The sequence below is a fragment of the Sinohyriopsis cumingii genome, chromosome 5, assembly GCF_028554795.1.
Source record: "Sinohyriopsis cumingii isolate HCF-2022 chromosome 5, ASM2855479v2, whole genome shotgun sequence".
Classification (NCBI taxonomy): Eukaryota; Metazoa; Mollusca; class Bivalvia; order Unionida; family Unionidae; genus Sinohyriopsis; species Sinohyriopsis cumingii.
Window position 1 is genome coordinate 5667112 of NC_142965.1, and position 14254 is coordinate 5681365.

General features: G+C 36.9%; 1 protein-coding gene across 1 annotated transcript in view; it reads left to right on the forward strand.

Annotated features, from left to right (window-relative positions):
- LOC149798567 (eukaryotic initiation factor 4A-I-like) overlaps positions 1-14254 on the forward strand; it is a 38193-nt gene that overhangs the window by 2150 nt on the left and 21789 nt on the right. The window contains exons 2-4 of the mRNA XM_089957382.1: positions 2064-2127; positions 7575-7707; positions 8994-9133. Of these exons, the coding sequence (XP_089813508.1) occupies positions 2064-2127; positions 7575-7707; positions 8994-9133 (337 nt within the window). The remainder of the gene's footprint in view (positions 1-2063; positions 2128-7574; positions 7708-8993; positions 9134-14254) is intronic.

Consider the following 14254-nt stretch of genomic DNA (forward strand, 5'->3'; position numbering starts at 1 on the left):
GGTAAGTTTATTGTTCAGATGATTATTTTGGTTTATTTTATGATCATAAGTAGCATCAGGAGCAGTTTTTTATGAGTGTAAAATGTGTTTTTGCAGAAATATACTGGGTTCCCACAAGTCTTGAAATCCTAAAAAAGTTTGTAATTTAAAAAAAAAAATCATTGCCAGGGAAACTTTGAATGGGATGCTAATACCTGGGCAAGTTTTATGTGAGAAGTTCAGTAATAAAAGACATTTAATGAACAAACAAGAAAATATTTAGTGGATTTTCGAAGTTGCATTATGTTCGGGCAGAAAACAAGTTAGCTTCTAAAAATGTTTATATGATCTAGATTTTTAATCTAGTTTTAACAGTTGTAGTCACATTGCTATGATACATGCAGTGTCGAGTTTATAGTGATGTCAAGCACGGGCATTGTGCTTCAGACATCTAGCATGTTGTCCCACCCAGTCACATTATTTTGACACCAGTCCTAACACTAACCTGTTAATGCTGAGTTAAGTAAGGCAGGTGTTAGTGCCATTTTATGTCTTTGGTATGACTCTGTCATAATTTTAACCCAAGATGACACACATCAGAGGCAGGCAGATACTCTAACCTCTTAAGCCAACTTGAAAATCATGATTTACAGCCTTGGTAAAGAATACATAAACTTAATAAGTTGACATTCACTATTATATATTTACATTTTTATTTTTAATCTGAAATTTTTCTGAAAATTGGATTTGGTTCTAATGTTTTACAACATTCCACATGTCCACTACGCTTGCAATATTGCACACGCCATACGTGACTAATGGATCATAAATGTAATTACAATTGTAATATTTGCCATTTATTTGTGACAGATAAAACCAGATTTTTTTTATACAATAAAAAGGATCAGGGGATTCCTGACAAGGTCATGAAGAATTCCCATACATTCCATTGAAAATACTGACACACAAGTAATTAAAAAATACTGTGGTATGTACAAGAAAAAATCTAACAACAAAACAAAAACATTTGATTGTCACATGCAACATAGTTGAATTCATTGGTGTGAAACACAATGTATATACAATATTTTTATGCTTTTTTGGCAATATGTAAACTGTATTCTGTAAGCTTGGGGTGTTTAATTCAGTCTTAACTTGGCTGTAACAATCTTTTAGCCTTGTTTTCTTATATCACTTTTATTAGCTATATGGGTACCATTGAAAGAAGTTTCCAGTGCCAAAGATGAAAACAAGGTATATTTTTGCATGAGCATGACCTATAGGGAACTCCAGAGATTGTGTCATGTGTTAATTATGATGAATTATAGGAAATCTGAGAACTTTTTGACTAAATAAAAGTTTCTTCTCGCCCAGGAATAGTGTTGCAGCTTCTTGCAGATGCACACCACACCTGATTGTGGGGCTGGGATCTAGTGATTAGCATGGAGTAGACATGGTTTACTGACATTTATGACCCTAGCAAATATGCACTAATGTGAGAGAGAACTTATTGGGACAACAAATTGCAATTTTAACTTAATGTATACATTTTTTTTCTTTAAAATAGAGGTTGGACAACATTAGTGTAAAGCAGTGTTGCACAAACTTATTACAATCTAGATAGTGCGTGAAGCGTCTGATGTTCCAAAAATTATAATAAAATGTTTTTCATGTTTGGAACTTGAGGACATTTATTATGTGCTTATTTCTATTTAAGCTTGTAATGTTTGAAAAGATGACTAACAAATTATTTTGCTGTGTTTTCATGTGTTGTGTGTACTTTTGTGCAGATCCATGAAAAAAATATCATTTGCTGACAAAATTTATTTTGCCATTGTAAAATTTTCCTGCCAGTTCACTTTCCCCTTTTTTTATGTGCATCACTTCTCTTTATATAGTCAGTTGGGAAAAGCCAGTTTGCTGGAAATTTCACATTTAACATGTCTCCTGGTATGTCAGATTTTTGGTCTGTGAAAATATAATAATAAATTCCTTTTCTTTCTGTTAAGAAATTCCTTTCTTTATTATTAGGTTCCTTTTCTTCCTTTAGAAGAAGTTTTTACAAGTTTGCTTTTATTTTTCAGGTCTCTCTCAGAGAGACCACCAGGAAAAGATGAATACATTCCTGAGACCGATGGACTTATTGAGGTAAGTAAAATTTTCTCCATTTGTCAAAGAAACAATGCACATAGGCATATCTACCAAGGGGCCCCGAGTGGCCGAGTGATCTAAAGCGCTGTCCGTTATGGATCACTGCCATCTCACCTCTGTGGATTCAAGTCTTGGATTCGGCCAATACGGGTATGTGAGAAAGCTTGCCAGTAGCTTCTCGAGGGTCAGTGGTTCTTTCCGGGAATTTCGTGGGTTCTTCCTCTACCATTAATACTGGCTGCCATGTATAGCCGATCGTGTGCTGAAAAATGTTGTTAAACCAACAACAACAACAAATCTGCCAACCCTTGATTTTGCTTCTTGGCTCTTTGAACCGACCCTTAAATTTAGTGATTTTACACAAGAGCAAAATTCAGTTATGGTGGTCAAACAGCTTCTGACTTTCCATGCTTCTTCCGGTGCAGAGTTTTCATATTAGGCTTGTTATAGTTGTTCGCAGAATGAGACTGACTTTACAGCAGTGTTTTAGATCTTTGAATCTGTTAATTATCAAACTTGCCTTTAGTGTATAGATTGTCAGGAAATGTGCAATAACAAATAAAAACATAATGAAGGTGAATAAACAATCGACCTCTTGAGAAAGGATTGAGCATGTATGTATAAATGGACTATCCAAATATTATGCCTTGCATTGAAAAGAAATGCTGGAATGGCAAGTCTTGCATATAATCAGCATTATTTTGTGTCAGTTGGAGTATGGATTGCAGGATTTTTTGCAGGGTGGGGGGCAGTCAGTCATGCTCAGGAGAGTTAGTATAGTAAGCAGTCTGAAACTAAAGCTAATATTTACTAAATGTTTTGAATAGAATCTTGTGACATATTTTCAGCTTCATTTGCATGATTAAACTTGTCCGATTTCGGGGGGGTGGGTCATGTGACCCCTTTGTCCTATACTGCTGGCGCCCAGGCTAATGCATCAATCATTGTATTAGCTCATGAACAAATAATTATTAATTTTTGTACAAATTGGCAATACGTTTTTTTTCGATCTTTTTTGCAGAAGTAAATCTTTTTATTAAAAGAAATTTTATATCCAATTTAATGGATGTTTTTGGAAAATTACAGTGATGTGTACGAAAAATTTATACATTTAAATAATTATTATTTTGATAACTTGATTGTGCACAAAAAAAAGAATTAAGGTACAAAAAAAAATGAAATCTGGTAGTACAGTGCGTCCCTGCCATAACGTGCCCCGCATTAACGATAATTCAGATATAACTCGGTCATGGCATGGCTTCCGAAATTTTTTATATTCATTCCCACATGAAGAAATATTTTTTGTTCAAAGTACTTGAATTAGTGTATAAAAAAATTATCATCATTTTGGGGAAGAGATCGCGTATAAATTCAAATATAATATGATCGTGGCGTGGTTCCTGAAATTTTAAATACATGTAAATGAATTTTCTTGTATAGGGATTTTTTTGTTAAGGATGAGAAATAGTATGTACAACATTTATTATCATTTTGGGGAGAGAGTTCGCTTATCAATTTTAATATAATACGATCGTGGTGTAGCTTCTGAAATTTAACAATTTCTCCAGGTTTTTGAAGTGTTATGCCAAAATAAACATTATCACTAATGTTACTTATTACTGATCCATGAGTAAAGCCAGTAAGTCGTCTTTGTGATTGTCTTCAATTAATTATTTATAGAATCGTTGCTCAAACAATATCCAAACTGTTTCTTCTTTAACTGCATGCACAACCAAGCAGCATACAGGTCGGTGGTTCTTATAATTTAATAAACAATTATTTTTAAAAAAACTAAATCCGCCAACATGTTCACTGGGCTTGGAGGTGTTATTACATGCAATCAGTTGACCAGTAAATAATGTCCGCTTTATTAGCTGGAATTTGAAAGGGTATGAAATTGTACATGCGTTCATCTTAAATTTTTTTTATAAATGTGACTTGTGAGCATTGCAGGCCTAATGCACTTAGTTCTCGTGGTTTTACATGTGTATGGTGTTTGCTTATGAGCTCGTTGTTAATTTCCTATTTTTTATAAAAATATTTTACCATTTTGGAAAAGCAGCTTCACAAGCGCAAGTCATTCTCAGCACTTTGCGCAGTGATCAGTAGTTTTCACATGTTTCTTTTGATTTTCACAAAATCTGAAGTAGAAGTTATATGCACAATGACAAAATGTGTTGATTGTTAATTATTCTTGCTGTAGTCATTCAAACGAATAGGCGTACAAGCATTGATGATTGGAAATTTACAATCGATAAATATACACGGAAATGCATATGAGAAAATTTTAGCAGTCTGAAATTTATACAGACACCGTTCATAGACCCTGGAACGTAATGAACCATATACATGCTTATCTTTCTTAACCTATTTTTGCAGCTAATTTTTTCCATTGAATTCAGGCACATACTTGTGACAAATTTATTGAATAGTTTTAATGTATGCAGGTTTTGCAATGGAATTACATGTATTATGGATTAATTGCAAGCCCCGACAGTACTGTATCAGATGGCAAGTAAACGGTGTTAATACTCTGTTTATGCTATATATTAGACATTGAATTCAGACACAATGATCTGGGACAAAATTGTTGAATATTGTAAATCTGTGTGCAGTTTTTCAATGGAATTAATTGCATTTATGGATGAACTGCATGCCATGATGGCACGATAGTATACTGTGTTCATACCCTATTTATCGTATACATTAGATGTGAATACTTGTTTGTGTGCCAATGAGTTGTTCTCTGAAAAAAGTAAAATACTGTAAAATCCTGCATTAATGTGACCCCACTACTAATGCGATCCAATGTTTTGGGGCCCAGTTATCGTGCTGTAGCTGGGTTCCACTGTATAATGCTGCTTTTGTGTATGATGACAGATTTTATTGTAAACATGGTGATTATCACATGGCAATATTTTGAATACAACGCTGTAGACAAACATATTGTATCAGTATCTCAGTCAAACAAATGCTTGTTAGGTATGAATACAAAAATAGCAGTGCAATGAAAGATTAATGCATTTTACGTTTAAAAGTGTGTTACCTATGGAAACATTAAGGATACAAGTATGGATAAATAGGTCGCTATAGAAACTGTCGGTCTTAAGTAGAAAAACTATAATTGTAATCTCTTTAGAATTTGACCAACATTTGCTGAAAGCATCCTAGCATAATGGGCTTTAAATATTGGATGCTTATGTGCCAGAAATAGATGCAAGAAATAGACATACCTTGAAATATGTAATCAGTAGGATTCAGATGACACTAATATGAAAACCAGCCTACTTTTCATGTTTTTTGACAACTGTTCTTGAGTTTGTCCGTTAGGTAGATGTCTGCCTGGTAAATTGCCTTTGGGTCTCTGGGGGTCTCATTTTCGGCTTTAGTAATGCTTGTATATTTGGCAATTTGTCATGACTTGTATATCTTTAACTCTTATGTTGGACTAATTAAACTATACTACAGAAGGCCCCCTCTTATAAGGCCACCCCTAATGCAGCAGGGAAGTGGCCTTATAATGAGGGTGGCCTTTCTAGAGGGGGATGACAAATGTGAATGGTAAATACATATGAAGAAAGTCACAAATACATTTAATTCTAAAACATTTAATATTTTCATTAAAAAATCACATGCGTGTTGTGAAATAAATGTAAAACAAACTGTGTCATCATTTTCAAAAGAATGCTATGAATAACCATTGATATAGTTTTAAAACTGTCTTTATAATTATGTTACAGATCACATCATCTGTCACTTTGTTGGTAACTGTCTAAAACACAAACCAGTCTTGTCACAATTAAAAATATCCTTGCTGTCATATCCCCTGCATATATCGTTTAGTCTTTTGTTCCAATCTTCGACAACTTCATTATTAACATCAGCTGATTCTCCACTAAGGACAGAACACTTAATATTGTGTTGCACTTGAAATCTGTGCAACCATCCGTTACTTGCGGTAAAGTCGTCACATCCTAATTCAGCTGACAAAATTGTTGCTTTTTCTTGTCATTCAAATCGGGATACAAATGTCTCCTGGCTCAAACAATCTTCCTTTCTCCGTCCATTTCACCTTCCCACTTCTGCAGAATTGCTTCATTATCTTTCACGATATTGTTCATCTGAGTCTTTCCAACATCAGTTTTCTGCAAGGATTGTCGACCCCCCCCCCCCCCCCTTTCAGTCAGGTGAATTAATTTCACTTTCTCTTCTAAACTGAGAATTTTTCTTTTCCACGATGACATGTTGATCTTTTTGCAGTAAGTTATTCATGTTGCCAACTACAATACTGATAAAACAATTTTGTATGCATCTAAACAAATTGCCGTGTGTTTTTAAAGGAAGTGATCTTGTCACGTGATTCGTTAGTCGCAGTCTGGTACCCTATTGTTTTTATACATTTCTTTACACTAAGTGAGAGAAGTCAAGACGGCTTCGATATGTACCATTAACATCACGCAGATTTGACCTCACGTCCGTTAGGATTCGTAATTTTGACAGTTATTGTCAGTAGTAATAGCCACTAATTATCAAAGTGAACAAGCTCAACATCTTACTAAGGGAAGCCATAAAGGCTATCAAACCATTTTCCTGCTGACTTGGGTATTGTACATCGATACTGCCACTTCTCAGCTGTTACTACTGTTCAATAATTGTAATCTTAACAATTATCAGAGTGACTAAACCGGACATCTTATGATAACACAGCAGTAAGGCTAATTGGATTACATGTACTTACCCGTTTGTATGGATTAAAATTTGAGTCTCTCTCAGTTTTTATGGAATAAATTTGGCTTCTCGTGAGGCGTAAATGATATAATATTAACCTTAGTGGTACATGTACTTTACTCAACACTTCTTTCAGTAACGAAAACCTGACATCGGGAAACAGAAATCGGATTACTGAACACATGTTATGAATACAATACTGGTTCTGGATACATATTCAAATAAAATGCGGCCACTTGTGAGGGTTAAATTTTATATTATTGCACTAATATGCTGGCCGCTGGTGGTGTTAGCCGGGTGGCTTTTTGCGTGGGGTACTTTTGAACACAAACTCGTCAGTGCCAACAGATTCTGGCCGTAAGGAGCGGGTGGCCGCTGGTCAGGGGGCCCGTTCAAGAGGGGGACCACTGTACACTGACGAAACTTACAACCAGTGGGTGTCATTCTTGTCCAGACCAGCTTCGGTTGCCTGTTGTGATGAATATCTTTGCAAGAATTTTGACTCCAATAGTCTTCCTGTATATATCAGGTTGTAATTTATTTGCTACTTCAGATTTACTCCTTAGGCAAGGAAATCACTGTTTATTACTTGTTACATTACTTTTATGTTGCTACAGGAATGCAGTAGACAATTATTTACGTTAGTTTGCAGATCCTCTGGTGGTATATTCATGTTCCATCAACACGTTTTTAGTTATAATGTCCTTGTTTTGCAGAGCAACTGGGACCAAGTGACGGACAATTTTGACAACATGAGCTTGCGGGAGGAGCTTCTGCGTGGAATCTATGCTTACGGTTTTGAAAAACCTTCAGCCATCCAGCAGAGGGCCATCATCCCATGCATCAAAGGTAGTACAGAAAAATGCACGCCGAAAGGTTACTGTTAAGTCAGATTTTGTTTTTAGTCGTTGGGAAAGCAGTTGAGTATTGGTATGATAATTACCAAAGATTTACTTAATTCAAATTTGAGAATAAAATGTGAAAATTTACACCTAAATGTTGAAATGATTAATTTATGTGTCAGTGTTTTTTTCCACATTGATACTACAGTGGAACCTGTCTTGAAAGACCACCCCTTCTGCCAAAACATAATGGTCTCTCATGACAGGTGGTCTCTCATAACAGGTTATAACACTATATAATCTCTAAATCTGTACATGGTGAACCTGGTCTCTCAAGACAGGTGGTCTCTCATAGCAGTGGTCTCTCAAGACAGGTTTTACTGTATAAATGAAGAATCGATATTAAACAATACCCTGTATAAGCTACTTTAATCTTCTGCAGTAGTGAATAATATGTTAGTCATTTGCATTATTTAAATTGAGAATTCATCTCAGACGGAGAATCTTGCACTTGTTTCAGTATTAAAAGAACTATTGATAACACCCACTCTATCCTCCTTCAAATTAGCAAACACAGGGTGAAAAATATCTGATGTTTTGAACACTTAACAGTTCAAAAGAAGAAATGGTCTTATCTTGAATTTCTGAAAATTCTTAACACCCATTAGAGCATCATTCCCTTCAAGGGATTCTTTGTTTCTGCCAATCTTTTTCCTATTTATGGAGTCATAAACATTGTGACATGGAGAAAGTTTATTTGTATTAAGAAAATTATGGACAGTTGTGAAAGTCTTTGAAAATTTCAAAAACAACTCTGGGTCTGTATGAACCATGTCTTTGAATGGTTAAAAGGTTGGTTTCATTACAATAACAATGACTACACATCACATGGGGACCAAACTTTGTTGATTGCATGTACTTGGGTTAAGGAAGAAACCTGTAATTGTTTTGGGGGATCAGAATAGCAAGTCCAGAAACGTACATCTGCTTTATTTAAAATTCAAAAGAAGGACCATAGTAAAGAAACATTTTTGTGCTTGTAATTTTATTCTTATCCTGGTTAGTTAGAATTGTTTGCCCAAACATGGGAACAACATCAGCTAAAAAAAATGTTTGGGGAAAGAAAGACTTTGGGACATAATAAGTAATGAATAGTTCTTGTTCAAGCCTGTGTAAAGGTTGGTAAATCTAAATGGCAGTAGATTATTTATATTGCATGGTTTCGTGTTTTGGCTTCCTATGACACTTAGAAATTCATGCTGTTGCTAATGTTAGCCTATGTTTTGTCAACAGGTCATGACGTGATTGCCCAGGCCCAGTCTGGAACAGGCAAGACAGCCACCTTCTCAATCGCCATTCTGCAGCAGCTTGACATAAACCTTCGGAGCTGTCAGGCTCTGGTCCTCGCACCAACACGTGAGCTGGCCATGCAGGTATGTAGATCTGGAGGGAAAGAAAAAACATTTTGAGTTACACAAGCATGAAAATTCAACAAATTTTGTCAATTAGTTTCAACTTTGAGGAGTAGAGAACCTTTTACTACAAGTCAGAGCCAGGGTATAAACTCATCCCATATTTTTAAAAAATATCGTTACCAGTTATATACCAAAAAAAAAACTTTTTGGATGGTCTGTTGACTGTCATCTGTCCCATCTGTTAAAAATGTGTTTGCGATATTGATCTGAAACTTCTTAGAAGATTACCATGAAACTTCCCATGCATATGGGTCCTGTGTTGTTTGTCCCGAATGATAGCAGCCATGGTGGTCATCTTATTATCACTGTGCCCTCTGAATGGAAAATCGACGTGGGGTTTTCACCAGAAAACTTGTCTAGTTTGGTCCTAAATGAAATGGTGCATATCGGATCTCCTTTGTATCTGCCATTGTGGCTGTCTTGGAGGCTTTTATAGCATTACGCCTTGTTGGATGGCCTTGTTATCACCAAAAGACTTCCTATTATATCCAAAATGAAATGTTGCTGATCAGATGGTTAGTTTGACCATCATGGAAGCCATCTTGTTCATCTTACCATTACTAAACTGAAGGTCTGTCAACATGGGGTTTTCACCAGAAGACTTACTGTGTCGTCCTGAATGAAAATAATGCTGTTCAGACAGCTAGTATGGCTACCATGTTAGCCATTCTTGAAATTCTTGGTATTTCTACTCCTTAGGCATGGAAGGCCATATCAAGATGGAGTATTCACCAATAGACTTCTCACAATATCTAGTTTGTCCAAAACAAAATTGGTGCTGATCTGAAGTCCATTATAGCAGCCACAATGGACAACTTGAAAATATTCTTATTTTGCTACTTCTAAATGGAGACAAAAGATTTCCTATGATGTCTAGTTGGTGCCAAATAAAAATAACGCTGTGGCTGCCCCAATGGCCGTCTAGAAAACTATCTTATTGCTTCATCACTTCACAGTTAAAAAGAAAGTCTCATCTTAAATCCAAGGAAAATCTTTCTGGCCAGGAGAATGTTAATCCTTTTAATATTGGGTATTTACTTTTGGGCAGGGAAATTCCCGACTGAGCAACAGAAATTACTCCCATTAGAGCAAACCATGACTACCAAAACGCTGTAAAACCCCTGCACAAGAACTCCATACCTTGGGCATGCATGAAGGACCCTCTCATATATTTTGGTTGCTGTACTGCACGATTCTTCATTGTTGACATCTCAGAAGATTAGCGCCTTTTGCTAGAGGATAATGAGCAGTTCAGTTTCACAAAAGATGCTAATTCTGTTATTAACATTCAGGAATATATCTTGATCGTTTTTGTTGTTTTTGTTAAGACAAAGCTCTCTTTGGTCGTTACATAATTAGCTCCCTTGAGAGCTATTATTTTGTACTCATGGTGAATGTTGGTCTGTTATGTTTTCCTTTATCTAAGGGAACATTAGTACTTTTTTTGTTTTGTTTTTTTGTTTAAAATTTCGTTAGGGTAGGTACTTAGAAGATTATATTTTTACCCTGTCCTTCCTTTTTTCTCTTGCAGTCCTGATCTTTCTTGGGGGGGCAAAAACAAGGCTTGTTGCACACCTTGCTTGGTGCCTCTTTATCAGAATTCGTAAAGATCCTTCTGGTTCAGTGACTAATTCTTGAAAGGCCTGGTTGTTGCTTTTATTTAGTTTTTATCCAAGCTTAGCATTACTTTTTAAAGTCTGCCTAGTGATATATTTTAAAAAGTGCTTTATTTGCTTCATATTATGGTATATTATCTTAATACTACTTTTCAGAATTTTGCTTTTACAGGAACACAAGGCATGGGAAAGTGTGGCCTTAAAAAATCTCCATGGGACATGCACTCAACTTGTTCATCTTCTACATGCTGTAGAAGGACAGATGGTTGTCCTTTTTGTAGCTTGTGATCAGGTGAGGTATGGGATCTCGCAGCGTCGATATACCTACTGAGCACAGAAGAAGGCACCATCAGTCTATCCTCATCAGAGTTTTCAGGGTTATCTGTCTCTGATACTATGTGGGTGGGGAATGAGTCACTTCTGAACGAATGGGTGGAGCAGTACCGTTCCCATTCTGTAAGGGCTGAGAGTTTGTCATACCCTCCCCAATGGGAGGATCAGCACCTTCTTGGTTAAAAAGGGCAGAGAGTGAGTCAAGCCCTCCCATCAGGGGGAGCAGCACCCTCTGCTGACCTACAGCTTGTTAAGGAATGATTGTGAGTCTCGCCCCCACAGTAGATAGCAGCACCCTTTCATTCCCAATGTTCTTTGCTTGCTTTGCGATCCAGTCCCCAGAATGAGGGAGAACAAAATCTATCCAGTCTGAGGATAATTCTTACTACAAATCAGGGTCTCCAGCTCTCGGCCCACTGACTGATCACCAGGCATAAGGCATTGGTTGCCTGTCACTGAGTACCGGGTATGGGTCTTGAGAACCTTTATGGTATAGAGATGGGTATTGTGCTTAGTTCCCACCTCTTAACCCATACGGGATGTGGGCCTTTCTCCTCATGGATGTGGTTGTCCTCTTCTCAAAACACAGTCATGGTCGCCTGGACCTAGCTCGAATCGTAGTTAGGTACTGCATTAGAGCCATCATCCTACTGTGTCCCACAAGGCTGGATCTCACGAGTGAGAATCCCGAAGATTCTGTGGGTGGATAGAACAAAACTCCTAAACCTTAACAGAGACCACTGCAATAAACAGTTTGTTGGTGGGGGGAGTTTTCAGGAAAAGATGATTCAACTTACACAAATTCTTCTGTGCAGAGAGACACTTCGTCACCTGGTCCTGCATCCCAGGAAAGATTGCAGGAGACAGTGTTGTCCTTTCCATGTTGAAGGCAGCGAGTTTGACTTTGTGTAGACCAAGGTGGTTCTTCACCCCTTGGGACTCTTACCCCTTCCCAGCTTTCAGTGAAGGAGACAGAGGAAGAGGAAACTTGGTCACTTGATAAGGCAGTTGATGAGGTTTACTGCCTCTTGCCTAATGACCTTTTGTCCCAAAGTTTCAGGTTCTGGTGACTCCAAAATTCTCGCTACTTTAGAAGAACTTACTGGAGCCAACTCTTAACCAGATTGTTTGCTCCTTCCTCACTGTTACAGTATAAGATTTAATAAAGGCCAGTCCCTTGCCAGACATTGTAAAGGGTGGTCTGTTCCTCCATCTACATTACATTGGTAGCCGTCTCTAGCTACAGGGTTCACTCTCCTTCTCGGTGCTCCAGAATTCCCACCTTGGATGTGGATGCAACCCAAGCGAGTTTTTCCACAGGTCTGGGCTCACCTTCCAGTCAAAACACTATAGACCTTGCAGCAAAAGGTGAGGTTATTAGTGATAATAGCTTTGCATGCTAATTTGTTTTTTTGTATCTTTGTTCAGCCTGCTAAGGGAGGAAGATCTTTCGTCATTGGCTGTCCATTATTTGTTGGAAGCATTGGCAAAGACATCAAGACGTGTATGTATGTGTGTTTGTGGGTGGATGGATGACAACACTGCAAATTATACTTGTATTATCAAGTGGAATATGTAAGAAGTAAATCAACAACTTTTAATTTGTTCTAATTAAATCCACTAAAATCCATTTGTATGATAAATCTATGATTTCAGTTATATGTACCATAGCGGAATGATCTGATTCACAGTATTATGTAATATAATATAATTGCTTTTACACATTGAATACAATCTCATTTGATCTTGTACCTGGGCATCTTTGCTACCCAAGGTTCCAATAAGTCTATATACACCTTGGAGGATTGAACAGCTGTATTCATGCTTTGTCCTAGCGACATCTATTGGATTTCATGTGTTGCCACCCTTAGTATGTAATGCCAGCTAACCAGTAATGTGGTGCATTGTACATCAGCCAAAATCAGTGGTGGCAAATGACCAAAACAGGATACTTTGTAAGTTTAACATCGAAATTATGACTGTGTACAAGAGGGAACCCATTACAGGTCTATTTGAGTGAAAGGTATTTGTGCAAACACAGACCAGCACTGGAAAATTGCTCATTTATCACTCCATTCAAGTTGTGTTCTCCTGTTGTCTCAATCACATAGGAACCGTGTTCAAATTTGAGCATAGAAACCTCTGCTCTATATGCAAAGGTGTAGGTCTAAGATGAATGGAACCGTGGCTAGCGAAGATGGTACCCGGATAACTGATAATTAGGATTGACAGGTGTCCAGTAGAAGTTTTCTAAACTTTTAAGTTTTAGTAGGTTATTTGGTTAACATTTATGTTTGTATTTGTAAGATTTCTTTTCAGAGGTAATGGGTGTGAACCCAGGCTGAGTCATACCAAAGACTTATAAAAAGGTACTAGCAACTGCCTTGGTGCTCAGTATTTAGAAAGGTTCCTGTTCGGTCTGGTGTCATGATAATGTGACTGGCTTGGAGATGATGCTACATCTGTGTGGCATGATGCACAAGTTAGGCATCACTCTAGACTGCCACACTGCAGACATCATAGCGATATGACTGAATTTTATTTAAAGCTATGTTTACAACTATCAAAATCTTTTGATAAGTGCATTTCGAATTCTAAAAGTACACCAGAACATGTGTTTTTATTGGTGCTGTCAGATCTCTGCTATATCAGGCACATTGATAGTAATCTGATGGGTTTACTTGAAATCTGAGAACTGAGAAGTCAGCTGTTTGTGTAAACCTCCATGTTTTATATAATTAAATCTGTGACTGAACTTTGCATTGGAGAGGTAGTTGCCATTTTTTTTTTTTTTGCTGAAACGTATCATTTTTATATTTAAGTATCAGTTACTATATTAGGGGCTTTTTGTAATGGTGACAAATCCATGCAGTTCTATTACATACAATCTAGTATTAAAATTTTGAAGTCATTGATTTTAATTTAATCATACTTTTGATTTTGACCTTGCACCAATAGTCATAGCTGTCAAAAGTATTTATGCTGTACCTTATACAATCGATATTAAAATTGTACTACAACTTCCATCATTTGATTTGAGCTGCTTAATCAAGCAAAAAGCCACCAGTGCTTGTCATTGTTGGAAAACCTTCCTAGATTCACAGCAGCTGGATATCCTCATTGTCTGTGA